This window comes from Cryptotermes secundus, unplaced genomic scaffold, assembly GCF_002891405.2.
Source record: "Cryptotermes secundus unplaced genomic scaffold, Csec_1.0 scaffold508, whole genome shotgun sequence".
Classification (NCBI taxonomy): Eukaryota; Metazoa; Arthropoda; class Insecta; order Blattodea; family Kalotermitidae; genus Cryptotermes; species Cryptotermes secundus.
In genome coordinates, this window is record NW_019733326.1 from 499,275 (window position 1) to 520,204 (window position 20,930).

The 20,930-nt window shown below is 39.5% G+C and overlaps 1 protein-coding gene across 2 annotated transcripts in view; it reads right to left on the minus strand.

Moving 5' to 3' along the window:
* Positions 1–20,930, minus strand: part of LOC111867997 (apoptotic chromatin condensation inducer in the nucleus) — a 56,918-nt gene that overhangs the window by 4,484 nt on the left and 31,504 nt on the right. For both annotated transcript variants that reach the window (XR_002843437.2, XM_023858306.2), the window contains exons 8-12: positions 17,504–17,756; positions 11,369–11,589; positions 6,048–6,386; positions 4,930–5,089; positions 1,298–1,410 (exon numbers count right to left, since the gene is read on the minus strand). Coding sequence is in view for 1 of the 2 variants with exons in the window: in XM_023858306.2 (XP_023714074.1) it covers positions 1,298–1,410; positions 4,930–5,089; positions 6,048–6,386; positions 11,369–11,589; positions 17,504–17,756 (1,086 nt within the window). In the remaining variant the exon portion in view is untranslated. The remainder of the gene's footprint in view (positions 1–1,297; positions 1,411–4,929; positions 5,090–6,047; positions 6,387–11,368; positions 11,590–17,503; positions 17,757–20,930) is intronic.

Below are 20,930 nucleotides of genomic sequence, written 5' to 3' on the forward strand. Positions count from 1 at the left end.
ATGGAGGCACGTCCAGAGGAAGAAGAGCCGACCTCAGTGGACGTGAAACCTGAGGCGGCAGAACGATGAGAGGTACCTGCAGAAGACGCTGAAGTAATGCTAGTTGGAGAACTGAAGAAGAAAAGGTGTAGGGACCGAAACCAGCGAAAAATGAATGAACAGACCAGACCCAGTGTCAGGATGGGTGCCGAGGAAGACTGGTCGTTGCCTGCAGAGGGACAAGCCACCATACAAAAGTGGCATGGAAAACACAAACCGACCGGAAGGTGTCCCGTTGTGCAGCAGTGGCATGACACAGGAGAGATGCCTTCAACAAGGAAACTACCCAGGGAGCCTTTGGATCCCGGAGAAAGGAATTCGCCATCGGCAATTGTCTACACCATCTCTGCAAGCAGCCTTATGATGAGTCTCACCCAGCCGGTAACGTAGAAGTACCGGCCTCCCCAGCAAGAGTGAATGTAAAATGGATGAAAGTGAGACTCCTCACTTTCACAATGTGATACAACGGATTGATGAACACTGGCCCATGGAATTGTTAGGGACGAACAATCTTAAGAAGGGAGCGGATGTAACAGCCAGGGAATAGTCACTGCAAGAGGAGTAGCTGAACCAAAAGAAGACGCAGAAAGCACACCCTTGAAAGAAAATGAACGGGGCGCACTGTTAGGCTGTTCGGGATGAACAACCTTTAGAAGGGAGCAGTGTGACATAGTTGCACTATGCAGGACACCCCCCTTCCAGCAATGACGTAACAGCATCGAAGCAACTGCCGCTGTTACAGTAACAGGCCAGTCAACACCCGTCCCCCTACCCCGTGGTTACTACGCAGCAATAAACAACTCTTGGCAGCGTTCCCCAGCAACGCCTGTAAACACAACATTATGCAACAGTGAAAGCTATCATGTAACTGTTTTCTGTGTTGTGAGTGCAGAAGCTATATAACGAGAGGATTACCACAGTAACCAGCCAGTTGCAGTCTAGCATTTGCCGGAGTGAATGGAAGCAGGAGAAGTAATTGTGACACTGCAGATGACAGTAGTTGTGAAACTGTAAATTGTGTAACTGTAAGAGTAAGTGGAATAAATTCACTATATCCAAGACAGCGTGAAGTTATTTGTCATGTGACATATACCCGACACGTGACAATATGATGACAGGGACAACCTGTGACATGCTAATTTTCCATGAGTGGCAAACTCACTTACTTCACAGATTTCCATTTCAGATACACGTGGAAAAATTATTCAGCACCAAACCCATAAAAGCTTTGTGTGTGAATATAAGGATCCCAACATACCTGTTCAGCAGTGAGAGGCAGCCAGTAAATACAGGGAGTACATTTGGTCTTTCTAAACAAATCATCCAAGAGCTTAGCAGGAGCATCATCTTCCTTCTTTTTTTGTTTCCGAACTGGAAGACAAGAAACACACACTGAATTAGAATCTGCAGTTCTCACACAGCCAGTAAATACAGGGAGTACATTTTGTCTTTCTAAACAAATCATCCAAGAGCTTAGCGGCAGCCACATCTTCTTTCTTTTTTTGTTTCTGAACTGGAAGATAAGAAAAACACACTTAATTCAAAATTGCCAGACACACTGAATTAGAATCTGCAGTTCTCACAGCGGTGGTTATGAAGGGTTCTCTTCTGGGATATGTCATGTAGCCCATGTAAAGTCAATCGACTGCTTCATGCTGGCTTCTTGCTTGGCTTTTTTTTTATTGCTAGTGGGGTGGGACTAAGTCCCTCGTACTGCGGCCACTTCTGGCCTATTGTACGAGCCCCAGATGATAGGTGAGGTTGATTGTGGAGCAACTGGTGGAATGAAGATTGGCAGGGGAAACCAAAGTACTTGGAGAAAACCTGCCCCAGTGCCACTTTGTCCACCGCATATACCACTTGACCAGACGTGGGATCGAACCCAGGCCGCCGCAGTGGGAAGCCAGTAACTAACCGCTTGAGCTATGGCGCAGCCCTCTTCCTTGGCTTACTCTTAACCCAAAAAATGGAGGTGACATATTCCTCCAAAATGTCATTTGACTTCTAACAGACTACATAACGTTATATCCCTGATGACAGAATTCTTAATAATTAATAGAATTTATCAAATACTGAACAAAGAAAAGTAATGCAACCCATGAGTGATATCTGCCTAACCTACCTACACATCCACCCACCTATCTATATAGGAATATACCTACCCACCTACCCTAGTCTTGACACCAAAGGTAAAATGGTAAAGTTGTCCCTGTGCTTAACCAATTAAGCACTACACCACGAAGGCATATAGGGGAGTGGATGTATGGATCCACATTTTCTTGACCTCAGCCCTAGCTGGAGGTGAGTGGTCAGCTTCACACCCCAGCCGCTTAACCCCCAGGGAAAGAGCTCCCAGCACCCACTGAATAGATGGTTGGGTGAATCCCTGAGCCTGTCTGGATGATGTGGAGAACAGAAATTCTTGACCCTTCCAGGAATCAAACTTCCGAGCCCTCGGCTGTCCAGCCTGCAGCCAGTTACTATACCGACTACAGTTGTAAACATTAAAGAAATCCTGTGGTGTCTAAATTACTTGTGTGTGCGTGCATACACATACATAAAAAATGAGAAATTAGGATTGAAGGTTACGTATTTCCACAAATTTCCAATGCTACACGTACTTCTACAAAGTTTATAAGTCCTTGTTATATAAAGTCTGCACTATTCCACACACTAAGGTCCCTCTTGACAAGCTAACAATTACTCAGCTACTCAAGAAATTACCAGCTTTTCTGGAACCAGAAGGTTCATTATCATGTTCACAAGTCTGAGACTATGCGCTAACCTGACCCAGAAGAATGCAGTCCACATGCCCCCACCTTACTATTATCCTCCCACCTATCCTTAGCTCTTCCAAGAGGTCTCTTCCCTACTAATATTTTTGTCTTTCTCATATCTCCCACTTCATCTTCCTTGCTCTGATCATTACAATGACATCTGGTGAAGCATATGAAGTATGTAGCCCCTCCATCCACCTCCAGTCATTTCTTCTCTTGGCTCCAAATGCTCTATTAAACACCCTGTTCTCAAGCACTTTCATTCCATAAATATGGCTAATGTTTGGAATAATAAGATCTAAAAGTTTGTGCTGATGATACACAGAACAAATATTATGTTTTTGGAATAATGTTTATCAGCTTCTGTTTTTGAACACAAAGTTTTGGAAACTGGACATGTTTCCATCATCATTCATAAGGGAGAAATGCTTCCTAACCGTCTTGGGCTTTAGAAAGAGCTCAACTGAAACTGGAGGTGTCATCATCACACATTAATATTACTCAACTCACAACATGTTTCTGCATCAGTTGATTCTTGAGGGATATACAACTGATAACAGAATGCATACAAACGACAATGCTAGTATAACATTTTGTCAATTAAGATTGGGTCAGATCTGACTTAACACTAAGTAGGTCATCATGAAAGTACAGACCATTCAGTGATTAAAAGAATTAAATAACTAAATTTAAGAACTTCATTTTGCATCATTACTACAGACCTTAAATCATTTTTCTACATAATCCCCATGAAGATTCGGGCACTTTTCATATTGTGTGATGAGTTCTGCATGCCTGCATTGCAGAAATGTGCTGACCAGTCCACAGAACCAGTCTTTAACCATCTTCTTCACTAACAATGTGCATGCCACACAAAAACTGCTTCAAGTGTGCAAACAAGTGAAAATCACTTGCAGCCAGGTCTGGACTATAGGGAGGGTGGAAAAAACATCCCAGGCATTTTGCGCATTCAAAAACCAAATTACAGCTCGCACTTCATGATCAGCAGAATTCTCAACTTTCTTACTCATTAAAAATTGCAAAATGACAGAAAAAGTCTGTCATTCACTTTGTTTGTTATTCAAGACTAGAGGCCAATTAACCTTGAAATGGTGCAATTCGTTGACCTGTAAAAAGTGCTAAACAAACACTCTCTACTTTCTGGCAGACCCTTGTATATATAAATTAGATTTTAAATTAAGATTCGACATGCATATTGAAGTTCTAAAAAAATTAAACTGAAACAATGCACAAAGAAGGTCCTTATAAAATGCGGTTCTTGAATGTTCTTGAAGCTGGCCCGATAGTGAGTGGTCAGGATCTTCTGTTATTTTCAGCATTTATAGGAGATTTCACGTTTATATCCTTCGTGGTTTGCTTTTGGCAGTCACTCTAATGGCCTGCTATTGTTCGAGATGTGCCAGGGTGCAGAAAGGGCACATGTGGAGTGGTTCCCTGTGGTGGTGTGGTGCATGACTAAGCTCTATTTGTTAAGCACCACAAACAAGATGCAACACTAGAAGACTAGTCTCAATGCCTGCAACAGGCTGAAGTAAACAAGAACCCCTCGACCTTCATGACCCCCATCTCCAAAAATGCTGTTTTAACAATTATGAACAATGTCCAAAACAATAATCCTATTTGTTGTAAAACATCAACACTGGAAATGGTTAGACTTAATAATGAACTCTGTTCTTCCTCTTTTCCTTTAAATTCATAGGGTGGGGTGAGACAGTGTATTTGGTATGTGGGACACAACTTGTATATAGTATTAGCCGGATGACAACCATAATAATGTCAAATGAGCACGGAGGAGCGGTGGAACGATAAATGACAGATGAAACCAAAATACTTAGGCACAACCTGTCCCGGTGTCACTCTGTCCACCATAAATCCCACATAACCTGACTTGGGACTGAACCCAGGCCATAACAGTGAGAAGACAGAATCTAGTTGCTGCACTGTAGTGTGGCTCCGCTCTCAGTGAGACAAAGTATCATGCTCATACAAAACTCCAAACAAAATTACAATACAAATCAAACTCTAGATAACGATATGAAATGGAAGATCTTGTTCAAATAATATAACATGAAAGGGTTGCAAGAAGTATTACCAGGTATTTCATGGGGCGAAGGGCTTCTGCTGTGGTGTGCTTTCTCTCTCCGCACCCTTCTTTCTCGTTCTTTGTTTTTTTCTTCATGCTTCGGTTCTTTCTCAGCAGGGGACAACTGACCTATTTTACCTAAGTCCCATTCCCTGACATTTGCTGACATCTAGGAAAGAATACAAATCACAAAATATGTTTTAAATTTGAAAATGTTGATATAAATGAAGTGTGCATCTAATTAATATGCCAAAAAAGAAACTGAAGCTTTTGATATGTGAAGTGACTACTGAAGCAACAAACTCGGCAGGACTGCACATTTTGACACCTATAATCCAATAAGTAGGAAATCAAATTCTGGTCAAATATGTCTGGACATATTCATTTAAAAAGACACTGTTTAAAAATGGAGCTGGTGGTCTGTCACATGTTTCAATAAACAGACCTAAAATGGGATCATGTGTTAGACCCATTCTAATATTCACAAAATCAGTCCAACGTTTTACCATGTCATACATATTTAGACCATAGTCTTCTGGGGTGTAAAACCATGTAGTTTGGTACAGAGGTACCAATGTTTCTGAAGAACCTGCTGCTTCCATCTCCAGGGTAGAAGAGATAGAGGCAGCAGGTTCCTCCAAAACCTTAGTGCCTGTCTACCAAACATGTTATCACATTCCAGAAGCGTGTGATCTGATTATTCACTACTGTAGGCAAATTCTCCTGTTTAAATTCCCCATTCAAGCTCAGAACAAATATTAACTTCATGTACTGTCTACAATGACTCAGAGTACTTGAACTAAAACTGCAACAGCTGATAAGATCAGCTCACGTAGTATAACACTTTTGTCAGCAGATGGTATCGAGTGTAACATATAAAACTCAAAGCCTCTGGAAGAAATTATGCAGCTTTTTCTTTTGCATTTATCCCAAAGTGGCCTTGGCATTTATAACATGTAGTTCAACATGAAACTTGACAGCCGAACACTTAATTGCTAAAGTAAAAGAGCATTATACGCCATCCAAGATGATCTGAGAGATCAAACAATGCTCGACCATTATATCACTTTATATTCTAAGAGTTAAATAAAGAAATTCCAAAATTCATGCACAGGTTGTAATTATACCTTCACGTTTCTATTCCGTTCAAGTGGTTCAACAGCAGGAACGGCATGATGCCTTTCCTTTGTTCTAGTTCTTTCTCTCTCCCGTTCTCTTTCATGCTCCCGTAACTCCCGTTCCCTCTCCTTCTCCCTGGCTTGCTCAGCAACCCAACCTTCAATCGTCCTCTCGACTTTCAGTGGCTCTGTTTTTCTTGGTATCTGATCATCGTCTGTCAGAGCTTGTGCCAAGTCCATATCTTCTTTCCTGCCGAAGTCAACGCAAAGTTGTTTTGGATTCGACACAGGCCACCGTACTCCATGAAGGGCATGCCTAGTTTCTCGAGCTTCAGTTTCCGTTTCATACTGTAAAGCCAGGATGATATGTGAATAACAGTTTAAAATGCTATATCAAAAAGTAAAGTAAGTAAAGCTATCCCTGTAACAGGCCATGGAGGCCCATATGATTGTGAGATGTTGAGGTTCCCACATTTCCTAGACAATCGGCATGACGGTAATGTCAGCCTTAAGCACTGGCCACCCTTTACCCCCAAGAATATTCTTGGTGCTAATTTCTGTTAGAGGCTCAGCTGACCCCAGGGCAACAGTGCAGCTGCAAAGAGTAGGTAAATTGAAAAAATCCACCTCATCAGGATTCGATATTGTGACCTTCCAGCTTGTAGCACAGTGCCTCAACCAACTACGCTACTATGTACACCTAAATGCTATATCAAACCCATCATAATTCATTAATCCTTTGCACACAACATACCAAGTCCACTGGCTGAGGACACTTGCCTTAAAATTGCCAAGGCTCTTCATTAATCAATTAGTATAGCATCTATCACCAGATGGCACCAAGAGTGACAACAGAAAGGAATATGCTAATGAGGAAAAATAGGTGTGACTTATAGCTAGACAGAGGGCGTGTTGTGGCATCAAGGCATGCACTTGTTCACATTGTGAAATTTCTGATGCAAAACACATTCTACTAATGGAATATCCTCCATACTCTCCTGATTTGGCCCCATTTTACCTCTTAAACTCTTGATTCAGGTGCATTTTGCATTGTCTGATGAGGCCCAGCAGCATACATCACATGGGCTAAGAATGATATCAGAAAATGCATTCCAGAAATGATTCAAAATATGGTAGAAAAGAACAGCTTTGTGTACATCTGTCTAAGAGGACTACCTTAAACTGGACAGAAGCAATTAATTGATACTTACAAAGTCATTTTTGGAACTCCTTAGACACACCTCACATGAGGCATGTGGGCTAGATTTGGCGAAGATAAGAACCAGTGGCTGGCTCTTGTGAACATGATAATGAACTTTTGGGTTCCAAAAAGGTTGGGAATTTCTTGATCAGCTGGGCAAATATTAGCATCTTAAGAATTCTGCTCCATGGAGATACACATGACAGTTACACACTGTACTTACGCTCCCATGGAATGCTTGTTATTCATACCATCTATGATCCACTTTGTAACTGCATAATGTTATCACAAAATATACAAATTATAACTATCTGAAGATGATGGTCTTTTGGGTTATGATGCCATACACACTGGTAGATAGGAACCAACAATTGGAACCTACTCTACTGCCTTCGTCTTCAGTTATCCAGGTTCCTCAAAAACAATGGTGTCTATCTATGAGCCTGCATGGCATCACCACCCCGAAGAATGCAGTCTCAATATTCTCACCATCAGAACCTCAAATATCACACATTTGTTATGACATACTTCACCACAGAGATACTGTATGTTAGCCGTGCTAATTCATTTTCACCTAGAATACTGTGACATGATACCTCAAAGCCAGAAAGTGGACCCAGAGCAGTGTCCATTGCTAGGCAAGAGCTTGGGAAACATATTCCTGTAGCAACAAATGCACACGCAACAACAGAACTGCCATTTGTATGCAACAGCGAGGTAGGCATGCCTCTATAATAATACAGGAACTGTGATGACGATGGAAATTGTGTTTTCTGTAGGTCTGCCCCAAAGCTATACAACAAGTCTCTCAGGCAGCTGGAACAGAACTGAGAGTCTCTGGAGATGGGAGTCGAATAACTGAGAAGTGACAGTGAGAGAAGAAGACTTCATGTGTCCTGCAGTGACAGCGAGACTGTTATAAGTCGGTTACCAAGGTATTGCTAGTGACGACTGAGAACACTAGCGTGTGTAACAGTGAACTGTAAAGAGTGTATATCAGTGATAGCACTGTAAGTGCCTGTAGCTCCAAGCAGTGTGTGTAAGGTGCCAATAAATCCAACCAATGAACCAACAGCACACTGATTAAATGTGTTCAAAAATGTGTATGTCACATATTTAAGATCAGCAAATGCGAACAATCTAAATGGCATACACATTGCACACCTTATTTTTAGGCCCAAAAATTTATTTTGCAGCAAGTGGATGAAATATTTTTGAAGAAAGAAGATGCGTTCAATAATAAATGAAGTCACTGTAAGCTAGGGTTCCCAGATACCCCGTTTTCCCCAGATTCTTCCGTTTTTTCACCCAAATTTTGTTCCTCTGTTTATTGTTTACCCGGAGTGGATAATTCTCCGTTTTTTTATTTAAGTCCATTGTGAATTATATTTCATGGGTTAAATATTATCATAAAATTTCTGTAATCCTTGGAAAATGACATTGTTATAGTTTCTTTCGTTATGTTGCATTTCGTGAATGTTGGCAACACTTGAGGTTCTAAAGCAAAGCAGAGGGTGTGGGTGATAGTGTATTTTTAATCCATTCAATCTTCGCTAGAAAGTCAGTGTCAAGTTAGCAAAAATGTTTGAGGCTGAAGAAGATTCATCAAAGACTCCTCCATGGAAGAAGTTGAAATTCAGGCCAAACATAACCAAATATATCTTAAGAAATGGGAAGATATGTTTTCGTAGGTTAAGCTGGGACCAGACGAGAACCGGGCATTTTGTACGTTGTGTAGGAAGGATTTTAGTATTTCGCACAGTGGACAAAGTGACCTGAGGCAACATGCACAATACAAGGGACATAAAATTAAGGAAAAATGTAATTCTGGAAGTTCAAATAAACTTTTGAAATACTTTAATTTAAACAATGAACAAGAATATGACAACAGCACCGCGTGTGAACTTGGTTTAGTGTATCATGTAGTGAAACACAACTTAAGTTATTCCAGTCTGGACTGCAGAAATAAACTTGTGTCCCATATTTTCAGTGATTCCGCGATTGCTTCCAAACTTTCATGTGGACGCACTAAAGTGGAAATGATAGTGAAGTACGTTCTTTTTCCTAAAAGTGTAAATGACTTTGTGTCTATTTTAAGATGTCCAGAAAATACTTCAAAATGTTTTCATTGGCTACCGATGCATCAAACAGAAGCAATCGAAAAATGTTCCCTGTTTGCATCCGGTGCTTCAACCCTTTAAAGGGAGTGCAGAATAAACTTCTAGATTTTGTTGAAAGTGCTGAGGAAACGTCTATGGCAATTACTGGTTTCGTGCTGCAGAGCTTAGAAAAGCACAACTTGGATGTAAATTATGTGTCTTCTTATTGTGCAGACAATGCCAATGTGAACTATGGAAAAACACACTCTGTATATCAGTTGCTGCGAAGTAAAAACTCAAATTTACTGAAAGCTAATTGCTCTAATCATGTCATACATAACACAATTAAGTTTGCAATCGACAGATTAGATGTTGATGTTGAAAGTGTAGTCGTAAAGATATATAATCACTTCTCTGTCTCTGCCAAAAGAAGAGAAGAGTTAAAATCATTCTTTGAGTTTCTGAATTTGGAGTGGACTGAGAATTTGAGGCATGTTCGAACTAGGTGGCTGTCATTAANAGTGACAATAAAGGTTTTGTAAATTAACATCCAGAAACTTTGAAAACTTTACAATACCAGGAAGCTGCTGTGATTGTGAAATGTTCAACTTTATATGTATTGTGCATTATATAATATAAGTGTAAGTATTTTAAATCAAAACACCTATTGTGATGATAGTTTCCAGTTCGTAATGATGTTTCCTCTAAAGATGGTCCGTAAGGACCGAAACATGTAAGAGAGATAAGTTTTCATGGAGTAAAAACTTATATGTCACATTGGACAGAGTGGTTTGTATTTATAATTGTTAGTGTGACAGACCAAATGAAACAAATCAAATTTAAATGTAACTTCTCAGTTCTAAAATCCAGCAGAGAAGGAAAGACAACTTTTTTGGTTGCAAAGCAAAAGAACTCATTAATGGATTGTCTATGCCATTACAGAAAAAGGTTACTGAAGACCTGAACAGCTTTTATAGCAATATGCTTCAGTACCTGCAAAAAAGATATGATGTGACAGATGACAATCCCTATGCATCCCTTGCAGCATTTTCTCTACAGGAAGGGATTGAGTTCAAAGATTTTGAAAAAGCCATAGAAGTGTTTCAGCTAAGTGAAAATGTTTGCATTGATGACCTGTACGACGAGTTCAGCAGCCATCGAGATTACCTCTGCAACAGTGTGAACAAATATGGTGATTATGTAGCAAACTGGCTTACATTTTTTTCTTCAGTACCCGAGCACGATGTACCAAATATTTCCAAAGTGGTAGGATTTTTGTTTAGCATCCCTGGCTCAAATGCTTTGGTGGAGCGAATCTTTTCATTCATGAAAAGTAAGTGGAGTGACACAAGAAACAGATGCTCAACAGATTTAATCAAGGCAGAACTCCAGGTGACAGTGAACTATGAAAGCAAGTCCTGTTCAGGATTTTATAAATTTTCAAAGGGTGATGTTCAATTATTAAAAAGTGCTAAGAGTTCAGTGAAATACAATTAACAGAATCTGATCGACCAGCCCTTGAAATTTATAAATGTGTAGTATTTAATATTTGTGTGTTCTACAAATGTGTGCTAGGTAATATTTTGTGCATTCTATAAATATGTAATAGGGCTACATAATATTTGTTTTGTTCTATAAATGTGTAGTAGGCCTATGTAATACAGACGTGTAGTAGCATTTTGTAAGTTATGTTGTATGTTGATTATGTATATTTTATATCCTATTAGTTGTGAAAAATGTCGTTATAGACAAGCAACGAGACATCACTCCTTTTTTTATTTTACAAAATCTGGCAACCCTACTGAAAGCCCATCACTAGCATGAAAATATCTGTGTGCGAGAGCTGCAAGTCAGAGGCTAAAAACCAAAATCCCAATGAATATCAAGTTTTCTTTCTTGATTCAATCTAAACATTTTAAAATTCACATATGCATGTAAACGTACCATGTAAATATGTAATGCACTGATGAACACAAAAAGTATCACTGCAAATATGCTTCTACATAACATTTCACAGTTATTAAACATACCTGAACATAGCACTTTGACTTGATTTTATCTATCCAGAATCCACCCTCAACAATAGTGCCAGTACGAGCCAAAAGTTCCTTGAGCTGATTCACAGTGAAAGGACGCACCAAGTTTGTTATAAACAAGACATTGGATTCTTTGTGCCTCGGAGGACTTGGAGAGTTTTGCAGTGTCCTTGCATCGTCCGACACAATTGATATTTTGCGAGTGACAACTTTACCTGAAATTAATAATCACATGTACTCACTCTCCAGCAGGGTAACAGACATATGTGGTGGTCAAACTGATCTCTAAATGTATGTAATAATACAGTTTTCCCTTATTCAAGTTGCACTGATGTAAAAACGGGATTTCTTTCAAACCAGTGGTCCTCAATGTTCTAAATCCAAGCCTCCCATTTCAGTTAACACAAAACCTCAAGCCATTCCTGAAATATTATTTGAAATTAACAGAAATGACAGTCTAATTTCAATTTGTGTTTGTGTTTGTACAATGTTACAACAGTGAACAACATTTTTATTTAAAAAAGATCTACATAAACAGGAAAACATTTTTACTTTATAAAATAATGCAACTAAATGAAGATACACAGCTGTAATTCATGTTTATCTTTGCGTTTGCCTCAAACAACAGCAACGTGAGCAGTGATGCTGCTATTTGCACAAGTTTTGAGACTGGAAGAAATTGCACAGTACAAGTAACTTTCAACATTAAGTTTGTTGTGACGCTTAGTACTGAATGATTGGTCTGCTGAACAGTCAGCACGTCAATGTGCACACTGCATGCCACTGAGTTACAAAATGCAACAATTTATAGATTTCAACAGCAAAACTGCAACTTTGCACACACTTAGGACAAAAATTTTACCAAGTCAGTGGGCTCTCTTGTCCCCCCCCCCTGAATCCTTATATGCCCACTTCAGGAGGGGCACCCCAACATTTGAGAACCTGTTCAAAACAGAACATCCTAGTGCCATGTTTTTTTAGCATAGATGCTTACTGTATTAGAACTAATTACACCAAGTTTCAGCTCAATGTCACCCACACTTTCAAATTACTGTTTTTTTAAAGATCATCTTACAAAAACTGAGCCTTCTTAAAAAAAAAAAACTTTAAAAAATACTTAATGTAATGTTACAGAGATATGCACTGAAACTGTAATACAGTGGAACTCCAATTTAACGTTTGGATATATAGTTTTCCTTAATTTAACATTCAATTTTGATGCTCTCAAATCAACATACTCCATTTCAAGATTTCTGTCTGCTTACTGTTCAAAGCCAACCATCCCCAGACACCTTAAATGACGTTTTCACTGCATTTTTCTTTAGGGGTGGGAACTGTTCTCATGCAAGCAAATGTTACAGTGACAACACAAGTTTACTGACTGACCATCAGTCGCAATGTGACTTTGACTATTAAGAAGACCAGAACTGATTGGCGGTAAACCACCAGTCATAAAGTAACTCTGATTCTGTCTATTAAGAAGACTCTGACAAGAGCAGAGGTGTGGTGTGGGTGTTGCAGACAGACAGTTCTAGTTCAGTGTTGCATTTCAATACAACGTTCAAGGTGTTACAGAGTTCACTATTGTTATTATTATTCTTCAATTCTTCAAACTCAAGTTCGTCTGTGTATACTGTGCAACTGTAATAAATATTACAGAACAGTTCAACAGGTGGTTGTATCTTCATACATCGACATCCCAAAGGTGTCCAAGAAAAAAATTCATCCATTTCACTTCGTTAAACCTAACTTCTGACTAACTGTACGGAAAAAAATGGCAAGAGTGCAAATTGTGTGGAAGATGCAGGCTGATGAAGTGAAAGTAACTAAACACTACATGAAGAGATTAAGAGTATTTAAATCTTATTGACTGATTAATTAATTAACCCATCAGCATAGAGTGACATGCACTGCACATGCTTTGTGTTTCCATCTCACAAATAACATCTGAATCACGTGAATTTTACTTTCATATTCTTTGAGATGACAGTTAAAGCTATTGTTTGGTGTATCAATTGGATTCATTCATTTTTCTTCCAGTAAATGATCTTGGAAATCTTAAGTGCAAATCAGCTGTTAGTATACATGATGTCAACTAATGAATGATTATCAAATGTGAATATACTGAAGGTAATAAAACCAGAGTTATTTGGCATGTCTGAATATAAATCCTAAGTCAAAACTCCTGCCACAAACATAGGTTAATTAATTAATTAATTACACTTCACAATTTTCAGTCTGATAACAAATTTCATATCTTTACCAGAATCAACATAACTTCAGCTCAGCAGCCAATTAACAATTAAAGACATAAACCTTAAAATAGGGTGCTACACAGTACGCGGTCAGACAATAAAGTTCGTGACCTTGCCACCATGTGCTTGCCATGGCAGCAGTGAGCAGTGGACAGAAACTTCGGCATGGTTTGATGACGGCATATCAGCGTTTCACAGTTGTGCTGTTGTTGTTGATCTCGGGCAGTCTCTTTCTGAGTGGCATATATTTATTTTCTGTGTGCGTTTTGGTGTGCCACCACGAGAATGTCTGAGCTTCCTGTTAAACTTGGCAAGAGTGGAAGCAAAATCAGAGAGATGTTAGTGAAAGTTTACAGGGATAAATGCTATGAACAGCAGTTTACAAGTGCGTGACATGTTTTTCTGAAGGAAGAGAAAGTGTCACTGACAAACAGAGATCAGGATGGCCAGCAACAAGCAGAAATGAAGAAAACATTGCAAAAGTTCATCAAATTGTACATGAAAATCGTCAGCTGACTGTCAGGAGCATAGCAAGCAAGCGAACATCGACAGGGAAACAGTTAAGAAAATCTTAACTGAAGATCTTGACATGAGGAAGGTGTGTGCAAAAATGGTCCCAAAGGAGCTCACCAAAGAACACTGTCTGTGAGGGAGTTCTTACCTAGTAAACAAATAACTGTGCTGGAACACCCTCCCTATTCACCAGATCTAGCCCTCAGTAACTCTTTTCTGTTCCTGAAGATAAAAGAAATACTCAAAGGAAGGCAGTTTGATAACAGTGATGACATCAGGAGTAACATGACAGCAGTTCTGAAAGCACAAAACCAGTTCCAAAATTGTTTTGGAGGGTCAACTATGTGCTGGCATCAGTGCTTAGCTTCCCAAGGGGAGTACTTTGAAGGCGACCACAGTGATATTCAGCAATGAGGTATGCAGCACTTTTACCACGATGAGTTCGCGAACTTTACTGTCTGACCACATACCCCTCAGTTTCAGAACTTCAATGCCTATGTCAAGATACACATCACCTTCATATATCTACCATTCTCACGATCACTCTCTCACATTTATGCTACTCAAGAGGGGATACAGAGAAATGGGAACGACATGGGGGCAAATTAAAGTATCTTTCTTAAGCTGTCACATCACTACATTCTTAATATATTTGTATGAAATTTAACACAGAGATAACTTTCACTGAACATTCTGTTTTTGTACACTAGGGAGAAGCTGCTGTGCATGCCCAGGACCTGCATGTGCAGTTTCCCTGACTTGAGCCACCATTCTGACTGAGTCATGTCATTTCCTACTCCTTCTCCACCATACTAAAGGTTCTTTCAATGTGTTCCCATTTCACATGGTTTTAATACTGTGACATGTTGCGCAACGAAGGATCCCCACCTCCCCAGCGGTACGTGGCGGTAACATAGCGCTCTCGTTACTATGGTAATAGGCGAGTCATCGCCCCGCCACTCTCCCCACGGTGATGTAACGCGCAACGCGTGGTGATGCAACATGACGACATGGCACCGGTTCCTACTGTGACGTGGCATGCAACAACGCTGTTGACGCAGGCAACAGGTAACAGCGAACGGAATATAAGCCGGCTGAGCAGCAAGCGAGAGCCAGTGTGTGATCAACAGTTCTCAAGGCAGCAGCCTATGAATTGAGTTGAAATATAGCAGCAGTCGCGATAAGAAGACCCGAACGCGTGGTTACAAGATTTTATGTGACAGTGTGCGATAACTAAGAAGTCAGTGAGCGGAAGACTTATTGTGTGCTTTCGAGACTTAGCGAGTGCTGTAGTACAGTTATATTTGGAGTGTGTAATTCAGGGAGACTTGTATAGCTCCCGCGTTATTAGTACGTGAAGACTTTGTTGTAGGGTTTGTAAAGTGTGGAAACCCGTACCATTGTTATAATTAATTGTAGCCATTGCTTGTAGAATGTTGAATAAACCAATTAACAATCCGAACGGCGTCTTCAGTAACGAAACACGTTACAATACATACAATGATTTTCATGAGTGCAAGTGCTGCACAAAAAAAAAAGTCATCCATGCTCTATAAACTTCTTCTGAACATTTCTAATAACACTGAACTGTGCACAGCTTCTGCAAGATGGTTCCATGTACTCACTGATGTGGAATATTAACAGTAAATTCTTTAAGTTCTACCTCTTTGTGACCTAATGTGATCAAAATACTGTGGTATGGGTCTGCTGCTAGATGACAGCTCAATAAATACAAGTCTGCAGCAACATATACACACCCAACAAAAGAGCTGTCTGAAATAATGTTTTCTGTGAGGTCTTTCCTGAAGCAATACACGTATAACTGTACTGGATAAGTTAAGTTAGTTATATCTTGCAAAATATCTTGGTGTAATCTTCGATAAGGGATGGAGACTGCACCTGGAAATAACTGAAGCCAAGGCCTTCAGAACATTTATTAGAATCAACTCCCTATTCAAAAGTGAGCATTTAGGCGCCAACATTAAACCTTCCATAAAGCCCCAATTAGATAAGTAATGAATTATGCTTGCCCTGCCTGGGAATTATCAGCAGACACCTACCTATTAAAATCGCAGTGCCTGCAAAATAAGGTTCTCCGCACCAATGGAAATTTTCCAAGGTGCATACCAGTCCATGATTTGCACACAGCTTTCAACCTTCTGTATGTATATGACTATATGTAACAAAATTGTGTATGCAACAAACAGAAGTCATACAAAATCATGACAATGAACATGTTTACAGCACAGACACAGGAAATACAAGAGGCTTACACTTAGCGGTGGTCAAGCTTACGATTGTTCAAGTGGCTAAGTTGCTGTTGTAGCATAAGATACGTAAGATAGACATGATCTGCTGTGCAAAGCCTACAATGACAGAGGACTTTTGCACAAGGAAGAATTTTTGAATAATTTTCTATATGTGCAATATGTATATCTGGCAAAGGCAAAGCATATTCATAAGAGACAAATCCATCCTCTCATCAGAGACGATGTTACATAAGGAATATGACTAAAAGGGTGCAGTTGCAAAAAGAAAAAAAAAAACCTATGGTCGTGAGCATCAAGGGGCTTCGTGCCAAGATGAACTGACTGGTGGTAAACCACCTATCTTAAAGTAACTCTCTGAAATTAGTTGCAGCTGACAGTCTGTCATGGCTAGGAGGCCATGAGTTGCAGTTTTGAGTCAGGTGTGAGAGAGTAGCCAGCAGGCAACAATGTGAGCACAAAAGCAGAGGAGCTGTTACCAAGCAACAAATAGCGAAGACACAGAATATATTATGTATGCTGCAGCTCTTCAGAGTGTGTAAATCAGTGACACCAATGTAATACTTTAGTTACGAGATATAAACATGTATAATAAATCCAATTATGAATCCAAACCGTGTCTAAGTCATTAACACATGATAATATGCAGTGGAATATGTGAACTTTTTATTATAAATAAATTATAATTGACTGTTTGGAAGAGTCCTTCTGTTCTCAATATGAAATCTGATATAATGGGATGCACCACTGTAAGACCTAGATGAAAGGCTGCAGACACAGCTTTTAAAAGTGACAAAATGCAAAAGTGGATGATTATGGCAATGACAATAATGACAACAATCTTATGGTGAAAGATACTTTGTGAGATTTCACAGTACCATGCCCCTCCTACTAATAAGCCAAGAGAATGCAAGAACAACAACACTGCCTCTGGAAGGTCATATAAACATGGATGATGCAAATATATCTCTCTCTACTAAAATTATCTCCCTGTAGTATTTTAACATGAAGACAAATTCTTCTGAGAAAGAACTTAAAAATGTAAAACTATCAGAGTAAATACAGTAGAAATAAAGCATATCAGGAGCACTTACTCCTATAATCATCAGTCACTGCAACACTGATCTTATGAGGCTCTGATACGAACGCGGGGGCAACAGGTCTTCTGTCCAATACTTCTTGATTATCCTCATCTTTGTCTTTATTTTTGGACTTCTCCCTTGTATCGTTTTCATCTCTCTCATGCTCTCCTGATTCTTTCTCTCTCCTTTCTTCTTCCTCTTCCTCTTCATCTTGAGATAACTGTACTTCATTAACTGGAATTGGTTTTGCCCCTGGAATTAGGTTCTGAAACATTAAAGCAGAAAATGTTGATAAAGAGCTATATAAAACCTATGATGTACACACACACCAGATTTTTTGTGTAACACCTGAGGTTCTCACAGCAATGAATATTAAGATTATGGTCTTCTGTGTTGTGAAACGTGTAGCTTCATAGAGAGGTACAATGTTTTGAATGAGCCCACTGACTCTATCTTTTGTCAGAGGAACAGTGGTACTTGTTTACCAAATTATACAGTTATCACATCCCAAAAGACACTGAGCTGTGTCAGCTCAAACCAATGATGGCCTGTACAGCTGGGGACAGATGTTCAACTCTTCTCAACAGTTTTTTTTTAGTGTCCAGACTGGCTTTAGGGCTTTATCCAGCCTCCTATCCAGTGGGTACCAGGGGCTCTTTCCCCAGGGGTAAAGCATCTGAGATGTAAAGCTGACGACTCACCTCCATCTAATGTTAAGATTAAGAATGTGTGGCACTACACCTTCACTGTACAATGTCTTCATGCTGTGGTAAAGTAAAAGGGAAAGCTGACCCTGTGCTTAACTAATTAAACATGCATTTGGGGGAGTGGATGTACAGATCCACATTTTCTTGACTTTGGCTATTGTTGGAGGTGAATGGTCAGCAGTAAGTTTCTTAACCTTGAAATACCTGTTCTGACAATATAAATAAACATTAAAAGATCCACTGTTTACATCAACTCTCCACATCTGACATATTCGCAAATTTTGGATTCCTACATGCAACAGTTCCCTTGTGACAGACAACATGAAACATGAAACAAATAATGTTTCATCATTTCACTGACGTCTGGAGACTTGTAATGGCTTAACACTAAGAAAAAGCTGCTCAAAACAAACACAATTACTTTAATGCCTTCTTATGGTTTACACCATTCAGGAAGACCAGCACATCTACTGTATTTCAACATCCTGAAGCATGGGGAAATCCTGATTTCAGAATATATTCAAATTTATATATTTTTCATGCTTCAAGTTTCATCCTTTCAGCCCTGCACTTCCACGTTTAAGCAACTACCCATCTCACTGAACTTCCCAGAAACTAGGTGTCTTCATAATTTTCATTTCATGCATCCTGTTGTGTTATAATATATAATTTCTTTATTAAAACTGTCACAACACAACTATATCAAGGTCAGTGCCTAGTATGGCTCTGCTACATGTTTCGGCTATTGAAAGCCATCATCAGGCAAATACATGGCTAACATATATATACCACTGAACTGCAGTACTAATAAAATTGGATACAATAATATTAATTATATTAAAATACTTGGTGTAAAAATACAATAAATTAGAGTATATAAAACAAAAGTTATAGAATAAAACAAGAATAAAATTCTTTGACTGATGCTTTACATCATCGAGTAAGTTGTTGGTTTTTGTGAGTTTGTTGTGTTCCCACGGACAAATTGGAGTATTCTATATTTTGTGTATGTATAATAAACTGTTTTGGAGGCTCGTGATGTAGATGTAGTACAAGTACGTGTAGTTGTTTACATTCCCTAAAGAACGGATAATACTTTGTAAGATGAGGCACTGACTAAATAATTAATATTACTACCTCTACATTATGAGCCCCCAATAACAGTTTATTATACATACACAAAAACCAACCACTGACTCGATGATGTAAAGCATCAATCAAAGAATTTTATTCTTGTTTTATTCTATAACTTCTGTTTCATACGTTGTGCGTTCAAGTTCTAAGGTCTCCGATTTTTTTCTCACACAATTATCATACAAAAAATTTGAAACTTCTGTCACTTTTCAACGTAATCTCCCTGCAGCCATACACATTTTTCACAATGTCAATGCCATGATTCCATGGGTGCTGCAAACGCTTCTGTAGGAGTCTGGTTTGACCACTGGAAAATTGCTGATGCAATAGCGGCACGACTGGTGAATGTGCAACCATGGAGAGTGCCTTTCATCGTTGGGGAAAAGCCAAATATTGCTAGGAGCCAGGTCAGGTGAGTAGGGAGCATGAGAAACCACTTCAAGGTTGTTTTCATGAAGAAACTGATGCGTCGCATACGCCCGATGCGCTGGTGCATTGTTCTGGTGAAAGAGCACACGCGCAACCTTTTCTGGCCGTTTTTCTCGCAGTACTGGAAAGAGCTTGTTCTTCAAAACATCTTGGTAGGATGCACGTGTCACCGTAGTGCCCTTTGGAACGCAATGAGTAAGGATTACGCCATCGCTATCCCAAAACATGGCCACCATTTTTTTCAGCATTTGCGCTTATCCAAAATTTTTTTGATGGCGGTGAGTCTGTGTGCTTCCATTGAGCTGACTGGCGCTTCGTTTCAGGATTGAAAAACGGCATCCATGTCTTATCCATTGTCACAGTTGATGAAAAGAAAGTCCCATTCCTGTCTTCATCACGTGTCAACATCCCCTGGCAAATTGCCATGCACGCAGCCTTGTGGTCGTCTGCCAGAATTCGTGGCACCCACCTGGAGGACACTTTCCACATCTGCAGGTCTTCATGCAGGATTTTGTGCACAGATCCCATGGAAATGCTAACTTTGGAAGCGATGTTTTCCACACTCAATCGGCGATCCTCCAAAACAACTTTCTCAACTCGCTCGACTCAGACCGGCTGCTGCGAGGCCGAGATTGTTTTGGTTCGTTGTCACAGGACGTTCGGCCTTCTTTTAATTGTTGCACCCACGAGCGCACATTTCTCACATTCATGACACCATCCACCACACGTCTCACTCAACTGGTGATGAATTTCAAAGTTTGAAGTGTATAATACACGTATTAAAGATAAGCAGCGACACACACAGAGAGAGCCTACAGAGAACAATACCTGAACAGCGATAAAACAAGAAGTGGCCACTGCAGCACTATAGACATAGGGTGTGTACCCCGAGAAAATTTTAATTTTTAAACATTTGGAAAAAGAAAAAGAACAGAAATTTAAAGACATTTTAATTTGAATTGAAGTTTTAAAAAAGTGCCAATTTTAGAAATCAAATTGACGCGTGTAGGTTAACAAAGATTTTATACATACATACAATTGGAAAGACTGGTGATTTTAAATTTTAAACTACGGGCAGTGTAGCAGCTACGTAAGAATACACACCTGATGATGGCCATTTAGGGCCGAAACATGTAGTGTGGAGGAAGGGAAGAAGAAAGAACTACAAT